The following is a 24,655-nucleotide window of genomic DNA, read 5'->3' as shown; positions in this document are numbered from 1 at the left end:
AATGGTTTTATCTGTAGGTGCTGTTATTGTACCTGGATTGTAAATGGTTTTATCTGTAGGTGTTGCTATTGTACCTGGATTGTAAATGGTTTTATCTGTAGGTGCTGTTATTGTACCTGGATTGTAAATGGTTTAATTTGTTTGTAAGTGTTACTATCGGACCTTGATTGTTTAATATAAACAATGACAAAGTTATATTACAATGGAACAATGTCATACTAGATTGGCTCCCTGTCTCTGAAGAATATCAAAATTATAAATGAAATTGGCCTTCATGATTTTGGTCTCTATAATATGTCTGATCCCCAAACTAGGGGAGATAATCAACAAGCAACAAATTAAAATCTAGAAGCCCAAGAGTACGGTCAGATTTCATGAACCCTCATACAGACAGGAAGGCAATTAGAACCCTATTTTTTTTATTAGTTTTTTTTTTTACAGAAATTATTTTTTTTCTGCTGCATGGTTTGAGGAGATCTCCCCAGAGTTTGAAACTTTAATTAGAAAAATACAGTACCGACATATCATAGCAATCATTAAACATTCACAGTGTTATGGTTTAAACATAAACAAAGTGGTACAGTACACATAGTATCCCTACACTGCTATAAATAGTGTTGGCCTGTGGTAATGTATCCCATATTAGCCAACTACTACTGTGGAGCTTCATTAATTACATTGGCTAAGCTACCGTTTTACTCACAACTCTAAATTGATCAATGCCACTTTCCTTCACATGACCAAGTGTTTTTGTGGTAGTGAAATTACGAAGGAAAGGATCACTAAATTTGAGTGTCCTGGTTTCCATAAACCTGCCCTGATTCTGTTTGATTAGCCGAGGAATTCTCCAGTTTCTATAAACTAACAGTATCTGGGAAGGACGAGTTTTCTCTCGGATTGTGTTTCTATAAACTACCAGTAACTGGGAAGGACGAGTTTTCTCTCGGATTGTGTATCTATACACAGACAAAGAAATCCTAGAATAAGATTTTCTAATTTAATCCTTCTTGTCCATAATCTGATTAGAATACATCAATATTGTGTACACATGTACCATGTAGCTAAATGAAATCGATAACAAGAAAAAAAAATTGAATTGCATTTTGAAACTTTATAAAAGGTATAAAAAAATATTGAAAATCGTTTTCATGAAAAAAAAAAATGTTCACATCTATTGTTAAACATTTTTGGCTTCTGAAATGGGCTCAACCACAGGGACTTCACTTATTATTAGAATAGGTTCAATAGAAGGCAGTTATGAGTTTAGTACATCACATAATGTTGTAATTAAAACATGTCATCAACATGAGGTATAAATTATTCAGCATCACTGTCAATTAAGGGTAGATGATGATGCACCATACATACAATCCTTCACATCCATTAAACATTCAATAAGTGATAGCATGTCATGGACATTTTAGAAATATTCACATTGTTATCTCAAACCCTGATTACTCAAAGACCTTGCCTATGTCGGAGTAACAATAATACATGTAGTGATATATCAATTATCTGAAAGTTTTTTCATGACACTACTGTCCACTTCAGGATAACGAGGTTTGACTGCATATCTAATTATTTAACAGGGTTGATTATGAATTCAGATGCAATACAGAAGAGGCAGGAACTGTCAGCTGTTAAATAATTCAAGAATAAAGAGCGATAAGAATCGATTAAATTAGATGAATATGGGAGATGGTCCTGCAGAATGAAGAGTAATTATAGGTCTGGGAAAAGTTCTGATACCAATAATAGAATATGTTAGTCCTGTGTACCCCTACCAACTATAGCTATTGTAGTGGAATACTGCTGTAGAAGTTACCTTTAAAGTTGTTTCCCCGACAATTCTTTAACACTGTGATCAAGACAAAATGTATGGTTCAAGGGAGATAACTCTTCTATTACTGAGACATTCAAGCTGTAGGGTTGTAAACATCAGTTATAGTTGTTTTGTGTTGTAGCTACGATTAAATACTAAACTTAAAACAAAGGAAAATTATAACACCACATTATTTTTAACATTCACAATAATCTAGGTTGAAATCGAAAATTATTACTGCAAACATACATACAATTATTTGATTCATTTTTGAAAGTTTTTGACAATGCAGACTTACTGATGGCTATATCATATATCTACATGATAACTTGACATGCATTTCATTTCCCTTCAAAGTTGGTGAATATAGACATTGACTTTGATCAGGCCCCAGTTTCCTTAAAATCCCCTAACTCCTTAACCTAAAACTGTTCACAGGAAAGCATTACTGCATTGAAGGAAACAAATCTCAGGTATGGAACTTTCTTTAAATTCCATGAATGTTTCGTATGTAAAAATATAAGTTAAAGGGTTTCCAAAGGTTAAGGAATATTGGTAAATTGGGGCCATGACTTGTAGACCTAAGTATATAACACTATGACTGATGTGTTCATTATCAGCTTATATTCAGGACAGTCTAATTTACAATACACTTTTCCCTGTAAATTGTTCTCGAGACAACTGGCTTATTAAGTTTAAGATTTGAGGCTTAATGCAATGGAAGGCAATTAATCACAAACGTGCAATTAGCACAAGCATAATAGCATTAACTTAGCACCACAAATTTGGAATAATTAATCAGGATAGAACTCAGAGAGAGCGGATCTGCACAGAATGTGTAAGGAAGGAGCTATCAGGATAGATTCATGAGAGGAAAGACTTATTAATCAAGACAGGTCCTGAAAAAGATTACTCTGGTGATTTATCAGATCGGAACTAGAAGAAAGAGAATTATTTGTCTGTGAGGATGAAGTTGATGGCGGTACAGTGATTTGAGCTGACACTGAACCTATAAATAATGAGTCTGTGTATACCACGCACCAAAATACCTAGAATTGTCACTCCTCCAGACAAAATGAGTCTGTATACCACGCACCAAAATACTTAGAATTGTCACTCCTCCGAACAAAATGAGTCTGTTTATACAAAACACATTAATATACTTCGAATTGTCTCTCCTCCGGACACTATGAGTATATACCACACACCAAAATACTTAGAATTGTCACTCCTCCGAACAAAATGAGTCTGTTTATACAAAACACATTAATATACTTCGAATTGTCTCTCCTCCGGACACTATGAGTATAATACCACACACCAAAATACTTAGAATTGTCACTCCTCCGGACAAAATGAGTCTGTATACCACACACCAATATACTTGGAATTGTCACTCCTCCGGACACAATGAGTCTGTATACCACACACCAATATACTTGGAATTGTCACTCCTCCGGACACAATGAGTCTGTATACCACACACCAATATACTTGGAATTGTCACTCCTCCAGACACAATGAGTCTGTTTATACCACCCCAATATACTTGGAATTGTCACTCCTCCGGACACAATGAGTCTGTTTATACCACACACCAATATACTTAGAATTGTCACTCCTCCGGACACAATGAGTCTGTTTATACCACAAACCAATATACTTAGAATTGTCACTCCTCCGGACACAATGAGTATATACCACACACCAATATACTTAGAGTTGTCCCTCCTCCGGACACATTTGCTTTCCATGAAATAAAGAGGCTCACAAGCTGTGAATCACACACCTGGGTATACAAGTAGTGATCTTTATTTTACATGTCTTTTCGATAAGAGAAAAGTCTTAGGGAATGATCAAACTCTTTATATGACATTTAAGTATGTGTCCACTACTAGGAAAGATATTTGCCTTCAGCCTCTAGAAGTGTCAGTCTGCTTGTAGGGGTACAACCATCATAATTTTTTTTTCAGGTAAAATATGTGAAGTAAATTAAAGATGTAATATCTGGGCCATAAGGTTAATGAAGGATGACCTAGATCCTATCCGGTATCTCTAGTTTTGATTGACCCACTCTGAGGTAATTCATTCATCGATGGTGAATGACTTTGGCCTTCAAGTGATTGTGTTCTTGGCCTATCCCTAGTAAACTCACTCCTGGATGTGAAGTCAGGTATCAGTAAGTAGTGACCTTGACCTTGACCTTATCTGCAGGCCTAACACTATGCAGGGAAGTGAAGTCAGATTTCAGTAATGAATGAACTTGACCCTATTTGCAGGCCTTATACTTTGCAGGAATGTGAAGTCTAGTTTCAGTAATGAATGACCTTGACCCTATCTGCAGGCCTAACACAATGCAGGGATGTGTAGTCAGGTTTCAGTAATGAATGACCTTGACCTTGACCCTATCTGCAGGCCTAACATTATGCAGGGATGTGAAGTCAGGTTTCAGTAATGAATGACCTTGACCCAACCTGTAACCCTTATCCACACTAGGGGTGTGAAGTAGGTGAGTGTATCAACAACATTCTGATCTTAATTGAACTTAACAGCTATTAGTTAATCAACACTTCATTACATGACCAAAGCGATCACTGACTGAGAACAAGACGAGACAAAGCAAGCCTGGTTAGGTATACATCAATAATGTGTGCATATATTGTTTAAAATATACACTTTACAAACAGAAAGGGCACTTGCCAGAGAAAGTCTTTAAATATTAATATCATAGACCAAAATTTAATATATGGGTCTAGAATATAAAGATTATATCTGTGGAATTTCACATAACTGTAGTTATCTGGATGAACTTTGGCTAGAGGTTTTGGCATGAAAACTATGGGAGGAGTTGTCAGGAAAGGATTCAGTGATTTATTTCTATGAAAAGAAAGGGATGGAAGGAAGCTGATTCTAGCGGAACCCAGGCTCAAAATGCAGAGAATTTAATTGATAAATTCTGAAAATATTCCAAGGTAAAATATTTATATCAATGGGGATGATATGAACTACTGCCAGGTTCCAACAATGGCCTCAGATGTTAAAAGAATATATGAATTTAACAGACTGAATGGTAAATTAAATTCAAATCACTAAAGATTAAACCCAGGACCTCAGACTTACTAGTCTTATGCTCAACTGATCGAGCTAAAGAGAAGATCTCTCTAGCAATGCAGTATTTTGCTGCGGTTACATATTTCCCCTCCAGGAAAGATCTGATCCTCAAGTTTTTCTAGGGTAACAGCAATGCTTTCACATGTAGCACTAAGTATAACTTTCTTATGGGGTATTATAGACAATCATACAGTGCAAGCCTCCATGTTCTCTGTTCCAAACTTAATACAAAAATCACAGGAGGGCAGTACCATAATGTAGGAGCTAGCCAAAATCAAATTATAGATAATACAAATATTCTTCGGAGAATATGGATTAGGCTGCTGATCACATTTACAAATCTTTAAAATCATGTAACGTTTCGGTTTCGGAGAACCTCAGGTTCCTTTGGGGATGAGATAAAAAGCTTGTCTGCCCACGCTCATGATCTTAGTTCTGAACATGTAACCACAATGATCAACACATTGTCGCCTCACTAATATTTAACACTCTGTCAAGAGAAAATCAAATTTCATCCTTTATTTCAATGTGGAGAACAAACAAGTATCCTGTTATTACATTAATTGCATAGCATGAAAAGATTTTTTTTTTTTTTTTTTTTCTGTAGAATTTGAGTTCGGAATCTGGTTGCATGGATGGACAACTGACAAGCGAAGCACTGGGACATCACACCATTAGGTCAGAACACATGAGTCATTGTAATGGGAAATTTTCAGGATTTTTGTGATAAAGAGTTGAGCTTTGCCATGTGAAGTAGATATGTCAGTTAGATAAGAGGGTGATGGGGGGATTTTACCATTGGCAACTTGAGGAATCCTGATGGTGATAAGGAGGGGTACACTTTCACAGTCTGTAACTGTAAAGATAAAACTACCTCCCTCCTCTCAAGTCACCATGGAAACAGTTCAAACATACTTCAGGTAAACAAGTTAAAAATATAATATTGCCTCTGGCACTATCTTGAAATATCTGTCTTTTTGAAAATATGTATTCAAAAGTGAAAAATCTTTTGATGTATATTACTGCTGTGTGTAAATAGAAATCTCAGGAGTCAAACTTAGTATATTATAATTAGGACTGATTCAAAGTTATGAGCCTTACAAGATTTGACTTTTGGACACATATTGTTTTTTAAAATAATCCCTCTCAGTGTACTGAGTACTGACCAAATGATACAGGCTGTTTGTTACATATTAGGACAGCACTGCTCAAGTCTAGGACTCAAAACTTTTCAATTGACCCTCGAATATGAACTAGCGATTTTATAATCTTAATTAAAATTAGACCTGGAATTCGCTCCTCTAGGATATACTTCGCTCCTCTAGGATATACTTGTACCCGAGTGTATTGTAGATATCAGGATAGAAGAGCATGCAGAATTACAAGTCATTTACATTTATTCCTTAAACTTTACAAATGTTTTTATTCAGGAATGTTATATGCAAAGTATCAAAATGAAGGATGAATAGGTATTATGTCAAACTTTCTCATAAAAAAAAAACCATAAAGATTATTTGATCTTCTAAACACATCTATATCGAAGAATATTGGATGTTGAAAAGACAGCGAAGAATTTTTAGGATAAAAAAAACATGCAACTGGTACCTTTATCTTCATGGATCTATTTTTTCTGGTATTATTCTAGGCTTGAAAATAACTAGAAATAGATGTTATAAATACCAACTTTTACAGTAACAGAGAATGTTATTGTGTTGTAGCTGTATACATGCTTTGAAATTAATTGATTTGATATAGGAACATCATTCCTATACAGGCATTGTCCCTGAAACTATAATGACTACAATATGATAAAAATAAAAAGATTCATTCTGAAACCATTTGTATTGAATCGAACATCTCAAAGGAATACATTTGATAATGTTTATTATTGAATATTTTTACATTTGTCGCACATCAAAAGCAACATCAGATAAACTTCAATTCATTTTAAAGATACCATATTTAGCACCTCATTTTGTTAAGTGTTTCAACACAGATCACACACAGCTGATATTGACATGTCTGACTCTTAAATGGAATGAGCATTGTTTGAAAATCCAATTTACTAATGAATTTTTCAATGCTTTATGATATTTAAGAATAAAACTGCCAAAAAATAAATTTAGAGTTAAGGCAAAGGAATAAAATCTACAGAACACTATAATCTTGTATAAAAATAAATACAGTACCTACATCTGTGGTCTTCCACAGGCTTTGGTAACACTAGGAGAGGAAAAATACATCAACCATTCCATGGACCTCAGAATTCTGACCTCTGAACTCTAGATGAATACTCTAACCATTTGAGCTACCTGGCCACCAGTGTTTGGCCAAGTCCAGTTCAGCTACATTACTCCCTCCTTCAACAAGTCTTTGACCCCAAGACGCACACAGAGACCCTATACCTGGTAAGTTGGTATAGTTGGGCACCGCAAAAATTCTAAATTCTTTAAAACAAACCAGCAGTTTTTGAGAGGGGCTTTAACATTATTTTTGAAATATCAAATGGTCCCTCGAAACTTCTTTTATGCAACAAAGACATGACAACAGGTCATTGACAATATGTGACTCACCCTAAGTTTACAACATTTTGTGACCCTTGTCCATCATACCCACATATGAAAAAGTGTTTTGTTGCATGTAGAAGTAAATGCCAGAATTGACCTCCATCTTGACTACTATGTACAATGTGACCCTGTGTGACCTCTTATGTTGTTAACCTTACAACAACCAAATAAATAAATCAATCTATCAATCATCATTGACTATCAGACCCCATCAGAGGTGAGGCACCCTCATACACCTCCAACACATTGTGGTGTGTTACGCCAGGAGATCTTTGGCAGTCTGGAATCTTCTGTCATCAGACAAGAAAATGATGAGTAAATAATGCTGAGTGATGGAAGTGTGCCAACGGACAGGTCATCCCACCATTGTTGTCTGATGAGAAGTTTGAAACTTCTTGGATGGATGGTTGCCAACAGCAACACTGACCTCCCATGTCGATTTGGCTGATGTGTAAAGTGACAGTCTATCCAACATTTGTAATTTTTGTAAACATATCTTTTTTATAGTCATAGATTTTCTTGATCCAAGTAAATAAATTTATTTATTCATTGATTAAAATTGAACTGACCAAGTAGTCCACTTACAGAAATGATAACAATATATGGTAAAAGACATCATACATAAAGATCTAGACTGGACAATGGCCCTTAAGATTTTTGTTAAGAATTGCTTAGCTAAATTATAATACTAGATTATCTCCATGTAGCTGGAAACTAGAAACAGACATTTCTTAGTGACCAAAATCTTAGAGGCCAATTTTATTTCTAATTCTGTATTTTTCTTTTGTTTTTAGAAGTTTAACGTCCTCCAAACAGCCAGGGTCATATGAGGACAAGTGTCAAGGAGACAAAGAAAGACAGAGCAATGAGGAAAGAAAGGAAAAATTTAGGATCCCAAGTGTTGTAATGAGGGCATTTATAATTTGATCATTCTAGAGGCCATGTTTGTAAACTATCTAAGGACTGATGTCCGCAATATGAAGTTTATTTAAAAATGACTAAGCTGTGCTATAAATCATAAAAGATTGTACATTACCAGAGACAACAAACATTTCCAATTTACGACTTCAACATGTCAAATGAGATTTATAGATTTATCTCTGCTCTGTTAAAAACATATTATATATATCCAAATGGATAAAGAATTTCAAGTGCTGTATTAATATATGAAGGTCTGTCAAGATTTTTGCCTATTATGTTTAATTTAAAACAAGAGGCCCATGGGTCTTAACATGCAGTCATATGACTTCAAAGACCCTGGTAGTATTGTAGTATACATAACTCTGTAGCAGTATAGTCACTATAAGTGGTTTCCAAGATACTGTTTGTTAGCCATGGTGGCCATTTGGATTTCAGATTGACAAGATAATAACATTAATTGGTCCAGACCATCTCAGGATCATATCAGGCAAGTTAGAGGTGAATCTTTGAAATGTGAAAATTTTACAGACGGTGCACATGGACGACAACAGATGAAGCAAGAAAGACCCTTCATGTCAGATGACATAAGAATATGTTAAACTGGTTCAAAGTCCACATAAATGAACAGTTCCCATGTATATCCGTATCCTTCACTAAGATTACACTAGTATTTATGGAGTAAGTGTGAAGACAACCAAGTCTGGGCTATTGACCAAGTGTGGCCACCTGGTTCAGGGACAGGTTGGTGGATGATCATGTGGTAACCATTAAGGCAGTATGATAGCAGTGATGTTATGATGAATTTGTGATGATGTCATCGCCATGAGATAAATATAGTCCCAGACACAACCATTTAATTGGAGGAAGTTTCAAAGACATTGTCAGCAAGACAGCGGTTCACCCGAGGCAAAAATTCTCCAAACTTCAGTGAAAGTCTAAATATCCTGCCAATCAGACAGCTTTTCATGTTTCATTTTTCATGAGATATTGTCCCTAATGTTTTATGTTGAATTGAATTACTAGTATCAGATTTGTATCCAATATAAATATTTTGGTGATGTTGCCTGAACGAGTGTCTGTTATATTTTTGCTCTGCGCCAAAGCGTCTACAAATCCAACACTAGGTCACAAGGAAAATGGTTTCCTTCAAACATCATGTAACACACTTCCAAGTAAATATATTTTCATTACCAGAGCGCATATGTCGGCTTTGATGAAATCAAGACCTACGTTGCACTATGTATATATAGGGTGAGTCACCCCTGATTACAGCAGTCTCATATACACTACATACAATGTTTGAACCTGTAATTTTTCTACTCACCGAAGAAAGTGCTAAAAAAAAGACTCTGTCACCTGACCTTGCAGCATCTTGTCTGTTCAAATTATTCATTAGTTGTTTTTTTTAAGTGTGTTAATCAAGCACTGGCCTATGAGATGTGATTCTGACACAGTTCAACTTCTGGTCATAATTTAATATAAGTCATACACTTTATCAGGTAGCCTATTTGGAATCAAGAGATATCACATTTGTTATAAAACAGTCCATTTTATTACTTCTTTCTTACTTAATAAGTAAGAAAACGGAATGTTTCATACTGTAATGAAAATATATACTGTCAATTTTTCAATCCTCTTAAATGTATGTACCCCGGGTATGTAGTTTTATATCCATTAAGATAAGCTTCAAATTAAAAATAATTCAAATAATGCTAACAAAAACAAAACACAAAAACAAAAACTTAAGTAAATATTTTATGTATATCTAATACAATCTCCTCAGTTTAAAAATTGGTAATATGTTCTAGTATTACTTATCTAATATCAAACCTCAGTCCCAAATATGTTCTAGTATTACTTATCTAATATCAAACCTCAGTCCCAAATATGTTCTAGTATTACTTATCTAATATCAAACCTCAGTCCCAAATATGTTCTAGTATTACTAATATCAAACCTCAGTCCCAAATATGTTCTAGTATTACTAATATCAAACCTCAGTCCCAAATATGTTCTAGTATTGCTAATATCAAACCTCAGTCCCAAATATGTTCTAGTTTTACTAATATCAAACATCAGTCCCAAATACGTTCTAGTATTACTAATATCAAACATCAGTCCCAAATATGTTCTAGCATTACTTATCTAATATCAAACCTCAGTCCCAAATATGTTCTAGTATTACTAATAGAAAACCTCAGTCCTAAATATGTTATAGTATTACTTATCTAATATCAAACCTCAGTCCCAAATATGTTCTAGTATTACTAATATCAAACATCAGTCCCAAATATGTTCTAGTATTACTAATATCAAACCTCAGTCCCAAATATGTTCTAGTATTACTTATCTAATATCAAACATCAGTCCCAAATATGTTCTAGTATTACTAATATCAAACCTCAGTCCCAAATATGTTCTAGTATTACTTACTAATATCAAACATCAGTCCCAAATATGTTCTAGTATTACTATCTAATATCAAACCTCAGTCCCAAATATGTTCTAGCATTACTTATCTAATATCAAACCTCAGTCCCAAATATGTTCTAGTATTACTAATATCAAACCTCAGTCCCAAATATGTTCTAGTATTACTAATATCAAACCTCAGTCCCAAATATGTTCTAGTATTACTAATAGAAAACCTCAGTCCCAAATATGTTCTAGTATTACTAATAGAAAACCTCAGTCCCAAATATGTTCTAGTATTACTAATAGAAAACCTCAGTCCTAAATATGTTATAGTATTACTTATCTAATATCAAACCTCAGTCCCAAATATGTTCTAGTATTACTAATATCAAACATCAGTCCCAAATATGTTCTAGTATTACTAATATCAAACCTCAGTCCCAAATATGTTCTAGTATTACTTATCTAATATCAAACATCCTTCCCAGACCATATAATATTTGGCAGCTACTGACTTATTCTGCCTGCCAGAGGACATGCTTATTCTGTGTTTTCTGAAACAGTCAGCTTGAAGTTATCTATAAGCAACATGAAAAGGCATTAATTTTAAGTGGTTCAATTCTACAACAATAGTTTAAGTGAATTTAATTCAAACTTTAAATAGATTAAATATTTAGGTTACATTGAGTTTGAAAGCAATATATTGCCCATCCCTCAGCAACAGAGTTTTACAGTATATTGGTCTTACTGCTATTGCCATCTGCAAGTGACTAACTCCTTAATCACACAACACATAAAGATAAAAACTAAAATATTTGAAACTTGATGATTCAAATTTACATTTAATAAAAATCCTGGCAGGATGCCAACATTTAATACTCCAAAGAAGCTGTAATCATTCCCAGTAAGCTTGTAACTGGTACACAGTCAGCATACTCGTCCTTTTCCATGACAAAATATAATTTGAACTGACTCCAAGGCAACAGGGCGGCTGTGGTGTGCAGTCAAACCCCTGGCTTATTTATTAACTTGTATTTTTCCCAGGCATACGTAAGTGATAGAAACAGGTGAGACGATATACAAATATTTGTGTGGTGAAGGGTTTGATTGCCTGGAGAGGCCATCAATTCATTCTCTGTATTGAAAACTATTAGTTTTACTATGGAGTTTGAGGTCCCATCAATAGTGGCTATATAGTCTACTATATATACATGTATCAATGCATTAAACCCCTGTTGTTTTACCCTGACATGAGAGGCCACTCCTGCCTGGTAGGCTAATAATTTTACCTGCCTTGAGAGGTCACACACTATATATTTGTACAGCGTATTGCAAAACATTCAGTTTACCCAGCCTTCAATGATCATATCATTATTCATATTGGAAAACAATCAGTTTATCCTGCCTTAGAAGGGCACATAATCAGTATTACCCTGCCTTGAGAGGTCACATAATCAGCATTACCCTGCCTTGAGAGGTCACATAATCAGCATTACCCTGCCTTGAGAGGTCACATAATCAGCATTACCCTGCATTGAGAGGTCACATAATCAGCATTACCCTGCCTTGAGAGGTCACATAATCAGCATTACCCTGCCTTGAGAGATATAATCAGCATTACCCTGCCTTGAGAGGTCACATAATCAGCATTACCCTGCCTTGAGAGGTCACATAATCAGCATTACCCTGCCTTGAGAGGTCACATAATCAGCATTACCCTGCCTTGAGAGATATAATCAGCATCACCCTGCCTTGAGAGGTCACATAATCAGCATTACCCTGCCTTGAGAGATATAATCAGCATTACCCTGCCTTGAGAGGTCACATAATCAGCATTACCCTGCCTTGAGAGGTCACATAATCAGCATTACCCTGCCTTGAGAGGTCACATAATCAGCATTACCCTGCCTTGAAAGATAAGGGGTAAATGAGAATCATAGGCATAAAATGAATATTTTACACACATGTATATGAACTGTGCGATGGGAATTTGCGTCAAGTCCTTGTGATAAGATTTTAATTTTAATACATCATCAAACTAATTCTTCATCTGTAATCGACTTGGAGATGATTAGTTAATGATAAGTTATTACTAATAAGTGGAACTGGATGGACAGAATGCGGTGGCCAGGTAGCTCAAATGATTGTAGAACAATCGGTCTAGAGTTCGGAGGTCTCGGGTTCGAGTCCCAGTCTGCATGGACATTGCATTTTCCTGTTACACTACCATAATTATTGTGACATCAAAACTAAACAATGCCACACCATTATCTCTGAGTGAACAATTAATACACAAGTCTGCATTAACCTAACTTAAAGGAGAGTTTTAAGTTCACTAGTAGACTGGCCCCCTGTCTCTAGAATATTAAACTTATAAATAAAATTGAGCTTTATGATTTTGATCCCTAGGATATTTCTGATTCTAACTCCTAATTTTCAAACTAGGGGCAGATACTCTGGTATTAGAATTTAGCTTGGCAATTTTAAAAAAAAAACCTTAGGGTCTGGTGGCCAGTCTAGTTCACTAGGTACAATAAATATATTTGAGTAAGAGTTTAAAACCTACTATTAGGTACAAATACATATCTCAAAGTAAATAGAAAATAAAAAACATCCACTTTAATACTGCACCTGCCCTTAAGTCTGTAAGTGATGAAAAGCATGATTTTATTATTCATCTGTGGTACCATCTATGCCAAATTTAAAAACAATTTATTTTATTTACAGACTGAATACGGGAAGCATATACAGACACATGTATCCCCCTGGAAACACAGACCAATTAGTCCCAGTAGGTGCTGGCCAGCACAGGAAGCCTGCCATGTGTTATAAAGACCTGTTAGGACTGACAATATAATCATATCCCAGTGGTCCTGAAGCCAGTGTACATGGATAACTTCATACCTATTTACCCAGATGGTAAAGCTTAACCTTAGAAGCCTTTGAAGCAAAAATTACATATAATTCTTATACTCTAATATTTGTCCATGTCTAAAATTTGGAATATTTTTGTATATATATATTTTTTTTTCATGTTTCATATTTCAAATTTTCAAACATGAAATTTCAAATAACATCTTTAAGTAGTAGTATGCTATATTCTCACTGGAGATACTATACCTGTTGTTCAATCCATTTTCATGATGAAATAAAGTTTGTTGAAACTGAAACACTTTTTGAGCAGTTTCTCTATCTTTTCAAAAGTTTCTGATAATTGTCCGCTTACTTTCCTCAATTAAGCATAAACCCCTATTCTTTTTTATGATTAATTCAAGTCTTTTCTATAATGTTTTTAAAACAGTTTTCCTTTTGGCCATTAATATGTATTATCGTTACCTCCTATTTATCTCTGTTTTTCATGGCGCTAACCTATTCTGTCTAACAACAGTGGAGTCATACTATGTTATAGCAAATTTTACATGACCAGATGGAACAGTTTGTTATCTCGTTATTGGATTTTAAAATAATAGGTTAAGTGGTATTCGTGATTTTAATTTACCAATTTGTATCAAGTCTGTGTGTCTTACTGTCTTACATCATACAAAATAATCAATAAAATTGGTTGATTAATTAAGATTTATATCAAACAATTCCTACATGTTTATTTTTGAGTACCATCCATGACAGAGTGAGATGGTTGTAAATGTATATGTACACCGAGTTAATTATCATCGTTCTGCCTTTATTTCATTATCCAGTTAGCATGGAACATCTCACAACGTTTATTACACAAAATGAAGTAGATATTGATTTTTGATAGCACAACATTCTGTACATGTTAACTTTTTGTTCAAGCGAGAGAATATTGTTATTTTTTTTGCTGCAGCAACAAGAACCATTGATCAAAATATTGATTCTGAGGGAAAATCTCAGCCAATTTGTATTAAAGATCACATGTAAAGATTATTGACAAGGAAACTCCTGTAAATGGCTTCTAATGAAATGCGATAGGGCCATGCTTTGGTGGTGCTGACTGCTTTTTCCTCAAGCAAGATGGAGGACATGCCGTTGTCAATGACAACCTAATTGTCTGTATTTATAGGATATTCCAAGACCTTCCAACCTTTTGTGAACAAGACTGATCGAAGGAAACAAGAGTTGTGTGATTTTCAATCGGCTGAGTTTATTTAAGATAAAACTAACATATTTGTCTTTGATCAAGACAAACCCATTTCCATTGAAATGTTTAAGCCTGTTGAGCGATCATCGTAAATTAAATTGAATTATAGATTATGTTTATTATTAAGGTTTCTGCCATTATCAACAAATAATCAAAACATAAATTTAAATCATTCTAATACATATCAGGTCTTAAAAAATGAGTTTTTATTTGATGAGATTTCATGAAACAAGATTGAGAAGTTTTTATTTTTGCAAGCCTTTACACTTCAAGGTGAGTTTTATAAAATTTCATTTGAAATGAAAACTAATTTAAGATACTTTTTATCACATAACTCAGAAAACCTACATTTGAAAGTTTTCTTTGTCAAAATGTGAAGAACTTAATGAAACGAAGACTTTCTTGTGGAATTCACAATTCATGAAGTCACATCATCATCCATATGATATCATGACATCATAATTGATTTCTCACTGGAGCAGCCAATGAAAATTACTCCAGGGTATATTGCATATATATGTATCATCATGTTATACTAAAGAGCTTTTCATGCAAGAGTCAGCATTATCTTACAACGATGTTTGACCAAGAAACAGATCAACTAGCTATAGTACAACCAATAGACTGATGGATGGGGCCATGAACACTTTATCTGCCCCCTGCAATGAACCCACCATTTCATGATTGGGGAATAAAAATGATGTATACATGCATCTGCAGTAAATAAGAGAAAAACCTTTCTTTCTATTGATATGGGAAGTACCCATAATCCTCACTTCACACCCAAAATGTGAGTAATTTCCTTTTCAAATTGTTGGTTAATGAGTCTGGGTCCACAATTCCAATCTAAGTTATCTCGGACTTACCCAATAGAGGGACCATACTACTTGAAACCACTAATTGCTTACAGACTTATTCTTAAGTGCTTCAATATTTTCCTCATAATTTTAACAAGATTCCCAACCCACAAGGTAAATATAGACCCAGGATATATACAGTTACCATGGGAAAATAATCTGGCATCCATAGTGACAGGATGTAGTTCAAACTCTGTCGCCTGGTAACGACAAGGATTACAAAACCATTCAGACTTACCAAAGAAAACACAAGTCACTTCATGATAGAGAATGAAAAAAACCCGGTTAAAACAAACTTGAAGCAAACAAAAAATGACATTGAATGAACAGGGAGAAGAAACTAAATTTTTTTGTAAAAAAATATGTACTGTAATTTCAAAAAGCCATGTGTTTAAACAATTCAACCAGGGAAGAAGAATTGATTTATATGAAAAAAGTCTTTAATGATCAGAAATAACCTGTAAGGTATTATATCAGCTGAATTTTTGTCTTTGAAACTTACTGAAAAATGAATTTAAACAGCAGAAAATATTTTGAAATTCATAAGCATGCATGTATTTCATTTTCAATTTCGAGAAAGGTATGTTTTGGTCATTTACACTAGCAATTAGCTATATTTCTACTACGCTTAATCACCGGGGCAATCCTATTGGTCTTTACAGGGATAGGTAAAGATAGCTGACACAGGGGCGATCCTATTGGTCTTTACAGGGATAGGTAAAGATAGCTGACACAGGGGCAATCCTATTGGTCTGTACAGGGATAGGTAAAGATAGCTGACACAGGGGTAATCCTATTGGTCTTTACAGGGATAGGTAAAGATAGCTGACACAGGGGCAATCCTATTGGTCTTTACAGGGATAGGTAAAGATAGCTGACACAGGGGCAATCCTATTGGTCTTTACAGGGATAGGTAAAGATAGCTGACACAGGGGCAATCCTATTGGTCTTTACAGGGATAGGTAAAGATAGCTGACACCGGGGCAATCCTATTGGTCTTTACAGGGATAGGTAAAGATAGCTGACACAGGGGCAATCCTATTGGTCTTTACAGGGATAGGTAAAGATAGCTGACACAGGGGCAATCCTATTGGTCTTTACAGGGATAGGTAAAGATAGCTGACACAGGGGCAATCCTATTGGTCTTTACAGGGATAGGTAAAGATAGCTGACACAGGGGCAATCCTATTGGTCTTTACAGGGATAGGTAAAGATAGCTGACACAGGGGCAATCCTATTGGTCTTTACAGGGATAGGTAAAGATAGCTGACACAGGGGCAATCCTATTGGTCTTTACAGGGATAGGTAAAGATAGCTGACACACATTATGAAGTCATAATAATGAATTGTTCACATGAAATCATTGTGTTGTTTCCATGAAATCATAACCCTCATAATTCATAATTCTCAACCACAGGTTTCTCATTTATATTAACTCTTATATGTTATCATTTTATAAAACGAGTCAGACACCTGTGTCTTAACCTAGGACTTCTTTTTTTTGGCCAATGGATGACATATTGCACATACATGTGTTCATTTGGAACAGAATTTTGTTTTATTGATGAGTATGTGAGAACATAATGATCAAACATGGGTCTATTCCGTGGACACCAACGGATTTCTCAACTCTTGTGTAAGAGTTTGGCTGGCCAAAACTTGGCAAGCTTCAAGTTGAACAACTCAAACTTTTACGTTTTCACTTTTGGGTTGAGATATCCCTGTCCATGGAACGGACCCATGAAAGATTCTATATACCTTATACATATCAATGTTATGCTATTGCTATCCCACTAATATTTTATATCAAGTAAAAAGAAAAGAGGGAGTGGACTTGTACAGACCTAGCCTGTTGCCAAATTCCTATTAAATCAAATATATTTAATAAAGTATTTTGGAATGTAAGAAGGAACAAAGTCTTCCCCTTCATACAATTTGATATACAGAAGACATTTTTCTTTCCATTCCATCCAGGAAGAGAAGATTCTTTTTATCTTTGGAATTTAATTGAACTTAATTGTCTATTTTAAAACCTTGAATGGAGTACCATATCTGATTTGCTGCCCTTCCATCATTACTGATGTAGAGTAGACCTGTGTGTGATTTATATTCAAATAATACATCATTTTGTTCCAGAACACTAAAAGGCGACTAAGTCATTCATTTATGATTTTTGTTTTCTTGTGTACCTTGACAAAGATTTTTCAATACCTGTTGAGCTGTTTTATTCCTGAAATGTTATATTTTAGAAATAAACTGATCAAATAATGATGCTTACCATGACTTTTTGTTGACAGATTTCCTTGGCACAGTTGAGAAGTTCATGCGATTGTACAGAGGGACGTTGACAGTCCCTATAGGGTCTTCCCAGAGTCGTCGGTACTCAGCCATTGTCCCCAGGGTGGAGAGTTTTTATTTTTTCTGTAACACCCTGAACAGCCCTGGTCTTTCTCACTTAACCTGAGACATGTACTAAACACTGCTTGTAAAACATTCACACCAGGAATTCCGAACAGTTAAATCCTCAAAGTCTGGGAATTCATAATCCACAGATGTAGGTCAACATTTGAAAGGCTTCAAAATCCAAAGAAACAGGTCAACATTAGAAACAAATTTGAAATTGCTATTAGATGCAAAATACCGAAATAAATATTGATAGAAGATTATAATTGATAAAATGTATTCTGGTTATCAGCCAACAGAATCAAGTATGTCACTAATGGTGAATTTGAAATCTATGGAATTGAATTAGCACAACTAGTACTTCAGCAGGCCATATACCATGGTAAAATTTGGTAGTATTGGTTCTGTTCCAAATGTCCAAGTTGATCACCAGTTGTGATGATTTGAGATTTTCCATCGACACAGCACCAAGAATTATTTATCAACATCAACTGAGAGACAAAGTGCTTTCAGTTAAAACATTTTAAGCTGTGTTTGTTTTTAATCCTGAAATTTCACAGAGACCATCACAACAAATTTATGTAGCTGAGAGAACACTTAGCTGGAGGTCAAGGGGTGCAGCACTGACCACAGAGAATGACCATGGTGGTGAAACAAGGGTCAGCCAGGCAAATTACTACTGGTCAGTCGACCACACCAATATATATCAGTCAGGCAGCCTCCCCACACATTATGGTGTATAATGGCCAGGCTCCATCACTAAGGAGCAGGAGGATGCTGGGTGGTTTCGTCACAGTGACATGCCAACACAAGAGCCACAAAGTAAATCAATGCTGAACAGCCAACACACACAACATTGTCATCTGGCACCTTGTAGTACCTTTCCAATGCCACCTTCTCTCAGGTACTAAGGTCCTTGTGAATGTTCTACAAGTGAGTCAGGGTCTCATATTAACACTTGATACAAAACTGATGATTAGGGGGCCCCCAACTTTCCCCTGTCTACTGAAAGATAAGCCAGGGAGGTCTTATACCCCATCACAGTAAACAGCTGTTGGTGGCTAAACTGCACCCTCACTCAGCATGCAGCACTGGGCATACAGAAACACATGGACTGGTCACAGATATGCCTACACTCCATCTGGAGGTCTCAGCATGGAGTACTGGGTATACAGACCACAGTATGGAGTACTGGTTATACAGATCTCAGTATGGAGTACTGGGTATACAGATCTCAGTATGGAGTACTGGGTATACAGATCTCAGTATAGAGTACTCCCAGGGTATACAGACCTCAGTATGGAGTACTGGGTATACAGACCACAGTATGGAGTACTTGGTATACAGACCTCAGTATGGAGTACTGGGTATACAGACCTCAGTATGGAGTACTGGGTATACATACCTCAGTATGGAGTACTGGGTATACAGATCTCAGTATGGAGTACTGGGTATACAGACCTCAGTATGGAGTACTGGGTATACAGACCTCAGTATGGAGTACTGGGTATACAGACCTCAGTATGGAGTACTGGGTATACAGACCTCAGTATGGAGTACTGGGTATACAGATCTCAGTATGGAGTACTGGGTATACAGACCTCAGTATGGAGTACTGGGTATACAGACCTCAGTATGGAGTACTTGGTATACAGACCTCAGTATTGAGTACTGGGTATACAGACCTCAGTATGGAGTACTGGGTATACATACCTCAGTATGGAGTACTGGGTATACATACCTCAGTATGGAGTACTGGGTATACAGACCTCAGTATGGAGTACTGGGTATACAGACCTCAGTATGGAGTACTGGGTATACAGATCTCAGTATGGAGTACTGAGTATACAGACCTCAGTATGGAGTACTGGGTATACAGACATCAACATGGAGTACTGGGTATACAGACCTCAGTATGGAGTACTGGGTATACAGATCTCAGTATGGAGTACTGGGTATACAGACCTCAGTATGGAGTACTGGGTATACATACCTCAGTATGGAGTACTGGGTATACAGACCTCAGTATGGAGTACTGGGTATACATACCTCAGTATGGAGTACTGGGTATACAGACCTCAGTATGGAGTACTGGGTGTACAGACCTCAGTATGGAGTACTGGGTATACATACCTCAGTATGGAGTACTGGGTATACAGACCTCAGTATGGAGTACTGGGTATACATACCTCAGTATGGAGTACTGGGTATACAGACCTCAGTATTGAGTACTGGGTATACAGACCTCCGTATGGAGTACTGGGTATACATACCTCAGTATTGAGTACTGGGTATACAGACCTCAGTATGGAGTACTGGGTATACAGACCTCAGTATGGAGTACTGGGTATACAGACCTCAGTATGGAGTACTGGGTATACAGACCTCAGTATGGAGTACTGGGTATACAGATCTCAGTATGGAGTACTGGGTATACAGACCTCAGTATGGAGTACTGGGTATACAGACCTCAGTATGGAGTACTGGGTATACAGACCTCAGTATGGAGTACTGGGTATACAGACCTCAGTATGGAGTACTGGGTATACATACCTCAGTATGGAAGTACTGGGTATACATACCTCAGTATGGAGTACTGGGTATACAGACCTCAGTATGGAGTACTGGGTATACAGACCTCAGTATGGAGTACTGGGTATACAGACCTCAGTATGGAGTACTGGGTATACAGACCTCAGTATGGAGTACTGGGTATACAGACCTCAGTATGGAGTACTGGGTATACAGACCTCAGTATGGAGTACTGGGTATACAGACCTCAGTATGGAGTACTGGGTATACAGACCTCAGTATGGAGTACTGGGTATACATACCTCAGTGTGGAGTACTGGGTATACAGACCTCAGTATGGAGTACTGGGTATACATACCTCAGTGTGGAGTACTGGGTATACAGACCTCAGTGTGGAGTACTGGGTATACATACCTCAGTATGGAGTACTGGGTATACAGACCTCAGTATGGAGTACTGGGTATACAGACCTCAGTATGGAGTACTGGGTGTACAGACCTCAGTATGGAGTACTGGGTATACAGACCTCAGTATGGAGTACTGGGTATACAGATATCAGTATGGAGTACTGGGTATACAGACCTCAGTATGGAGTACTGGGTATACATACCTCAGTATGGAGTACTGGGTATACAGATCTCAGTATGGAGTACTGGGTATACAGACCTCAGTATGGAGTACTGGGTATACATACCTCAGTATGGAGTACTGGGTATACAGACCTCAGTATGGAGTACTGGGTATACAGACCTCAGTATGGAGTACTGGGTATACAGACCTCAGTATGGAGTACTGGGTATACAGACCTCAGTATTGAGTACTGGGTATACAGACCTCAGTATGGAGTACTGGGTATACAGACCTCAATTTAGAGTACTGGGTATACAGACCTCAGTATGGAGTACTGGGTATACAGACCTCAGTATGGAGTACTGGGTATACATACCTCAGTATGGAGTACTGGGTATACATATCTCAGTATGGAGTACTGGGTATACAGATCTCAGTATGGAGTACTGGGTATACAGACCTCAGTATGGAGTACTGGGTATACAGACCTCAGTATGGAGTACTGGGTATACAGACCTCAGTATGGAGTACTGGGTATACATACCTCAGTATGGAGTACTGGGTATACAGACCTCAGTATGGAGTACTGGGTATACAGACCTCAGTATGGAGTACTGGGTTTACAGACATCAGTATGGAGTACTGGGTATACAGACATCAGTATTGAGTACAGGGTATACAGACATCAGTATGGAGTACTGGGTATACAGACCTCAGTATGGAGTACTGGGTATACAGACCTCAGTATGGAGTACTGGGTATACATACCTCAGTATGGAGTACTGGGTATACAGACCTCAGTATGGAGTACTGGGTATACAGACCACAGTATGGAGTACTGGGTATACAGACCTCAGTATGGAGTACTGGGTATACATACCTCAGTATGGAGTACTGGGTATACAGACATCAGTATGGAGTACTGGGTATACAGACATCAGTGTGGGGTACTGGGTATACAGATCTCAGTATGGAGTACTGGGTATACAGATCTCAGTATGGAGTACTGGGTATACATACCTCAGTATGGAGTACTGGGTATACATACCTCAGTATGGAGTACTGGGTATACAGACCTCAGTATGGAGTACTGGGTATACAGACCTCAGTAGGGAGTACTGGGTATACATACCTCAGTATGGAGTACTTGGTATAAATACATCAGTATGGAGTACTGGGTATACATACCTCAGTATGGAGTACTGGGTATACAGACCTCAGTAGGGAGTACTGGGTATACAGACCTCAGTATGGAGTACTGGGTATACAGACCTCAGTATGGAGTACTGGGTATACAGATCTCAGTATGGAGTACTGGGTATACAGACCTCAGTATGGAGTACTTGGTATAAATACATCAGTATGGAGTACTGGGTATACATGCCTCAGTATAGAGTACTGGGTATACAGATCTCAGTATGGAGTACTGGTTATACAAACGTCAGTATGGAGTACTGGGTATACAGACCTCAGTATGGAGTACTGGGTATACAGACCTCAGTATGGAGTACTGGGTATACAGACCTCAGTATGGAGTACTGGGTATACAGATCTCAGTATGGAGTACTGGGTATACAGACCTCAGTATGGAGTACTGGGTATACAGACCTCAGTATGGAGAACTGGGTATACAGACGTCAGTATGGAGTACTGGGTATACAGATCTCAGTATGGAGTACTGGGTATACAGACCTCAGTATGGAGTACTGGGTATACAGACGTCAGTATGGAGTACTGGGTATACAGATCTCAGTATGGAGTACTGGGTATACAGACCTCAGTATGGAGTACTGGGTATACAGACGTCAGTATGGAGTACTGGGTATACAGATCTCAGTATGGAGTACTGGGTATACAGACCTCAGTATGGAGTACTGGGTATACAGATCTCAGTATGGAGTACTGGGTATACAGACCTCAGTATGGAGTATTGGGTATACAGACCTCAGTATGGAGTACTGGGTATACAGATCTCAGTATGGAGTACTGGGTATACAGACCTCAGTATGGAGTACTGGGTATACATACCTCAGTATGGAGTACTGGGTATACATATCTCAGTATGGAGTACTGGGTATACATACCTCGGTATGGAGTACTGGGTATACATACCTCAGTATGGAGTACTGGGTATACAGACCTCAGTATGGAGTACTGGGTATACATACCTCGGTATGGAGTACTGGGTATACATACCTCGGTATGGAGTACTGGGTATACAGACCTCAGTATGGAGTACTGGGTATACAGACATCAGTATGGAGTACTGTGTATACAGACCTCAGTATGGAGTACTGGGTATACAGACCTCAGTATGGAGTACTGGGTATACATACCTCAGTATGGAGTACTGGGTATACAGACCTCAGTATGGAGTACTCCCAGGGTATACATACCTCAGTATGGAGTACTGGGTATACAGACCTCAGTATGGAGTACTGGGTATACATACCTCAGTATGGAGTACTCCCAGGGTATACATACCTCAGTATGGAGTACTGGGTATACAGATCTCAGTATGGAGTACTGGGTATACATGTACTGGGTATACATACCTCTGTATGGAGTACTGGGTATACAGACCTCAGTATGGAGTACTGGGTATACAGACCTCAGTATGGAGTACTGGGTATACAGACCTCAGTATGGAGTACTGGGTATACAGACCTCAGTATGGAGTACTGGGCTTACAGACATCAGTATGGAGTACAGGGTATACAGACATCAGTATGGAGTACTGGGTATACAGACCTCAGTAGGGAGTACTGGGTATACAGACCTCAGTAGGGAGTACTGGGTATACAGACCTCAGTATGGAGTACTGGGTATACAGACCTCAGTATGGAGTACTGGGTATACAGACCTCAGTATGGAGTACTGGGTATACAGACCTCAGTATAGAGTACTGGGTATACATACCTCAGTATGGAGTACTGGGTATACATACCTCAGTATGGAGTACTGGGTATACAGACCTCAGTATGGAGTACTGGGTATACATGCCTCAGTATGGAGTACTGGGTATACAGACCTCAGTATGGAGTACTGGGTATACAGACCTCAGTATGGAGTACTGGGTATACAGACCTCAGTATGGAGTACTGGGTATACAGACCTCAGTATGGAGTACTGGGTATACATACCTCAGTATGGAGTACTGGGTATACAGACCTCAGTATGGAGTACTGGGTATACAGACCTCAGTATGGAGTACTGGGTATACAGATCTCAGTATGGAGTACTGGGTATACATACCTCAGTATGGAGTACTGGGTATACAGACCACAGTATGGAGTACTGGGTATACATGCCTCAGTATGGAGTACTGGGTATACAG

General features: G+C 37.3%; 1 protein-coding gene across 1 annotated transcript in view; it reads right to left on the bottom strand.

The window, feature by feature from the left end:
* LOC117329300 (kelch-like protein 5) overlaps window positions 1-18,324 on the bottom strand; it is an 83,704-nt gene extending 65,380 nt beyond the window's left edge. Inside the window, exon 1 of the mRNA XM_033887186.1 lies at window positions 18,092-18,324. Coding sequence (XP_033743077.1) covers window positions 18,092-18,204 — 113 coding nt within the window. The 5' untranslated portion in view covers window positions 18,205-18,324. The remainder of the gene's footprint in view (window positions 1-18,091) is intronic.
* Window positions 18,325-24,655: the final 6,331 nt, after the last annotated feature.

The sequence above is a fragment of the Pecten maximus genome, chromosome 6 (genome assembly GCF_902652985.1).
Source record: "Pecten maximus chromosome 6, xPecMax1.1, whole genome shotgun sequence".
NCBI lineage: Eukaryota > Metazoa > Mollusca > Bivalvia > Pectinida > Pectinidae > Pecten > Pecten maximus.
This window is presented reverse-complemented; position numbering and strand designations above follow the sequence as displayed.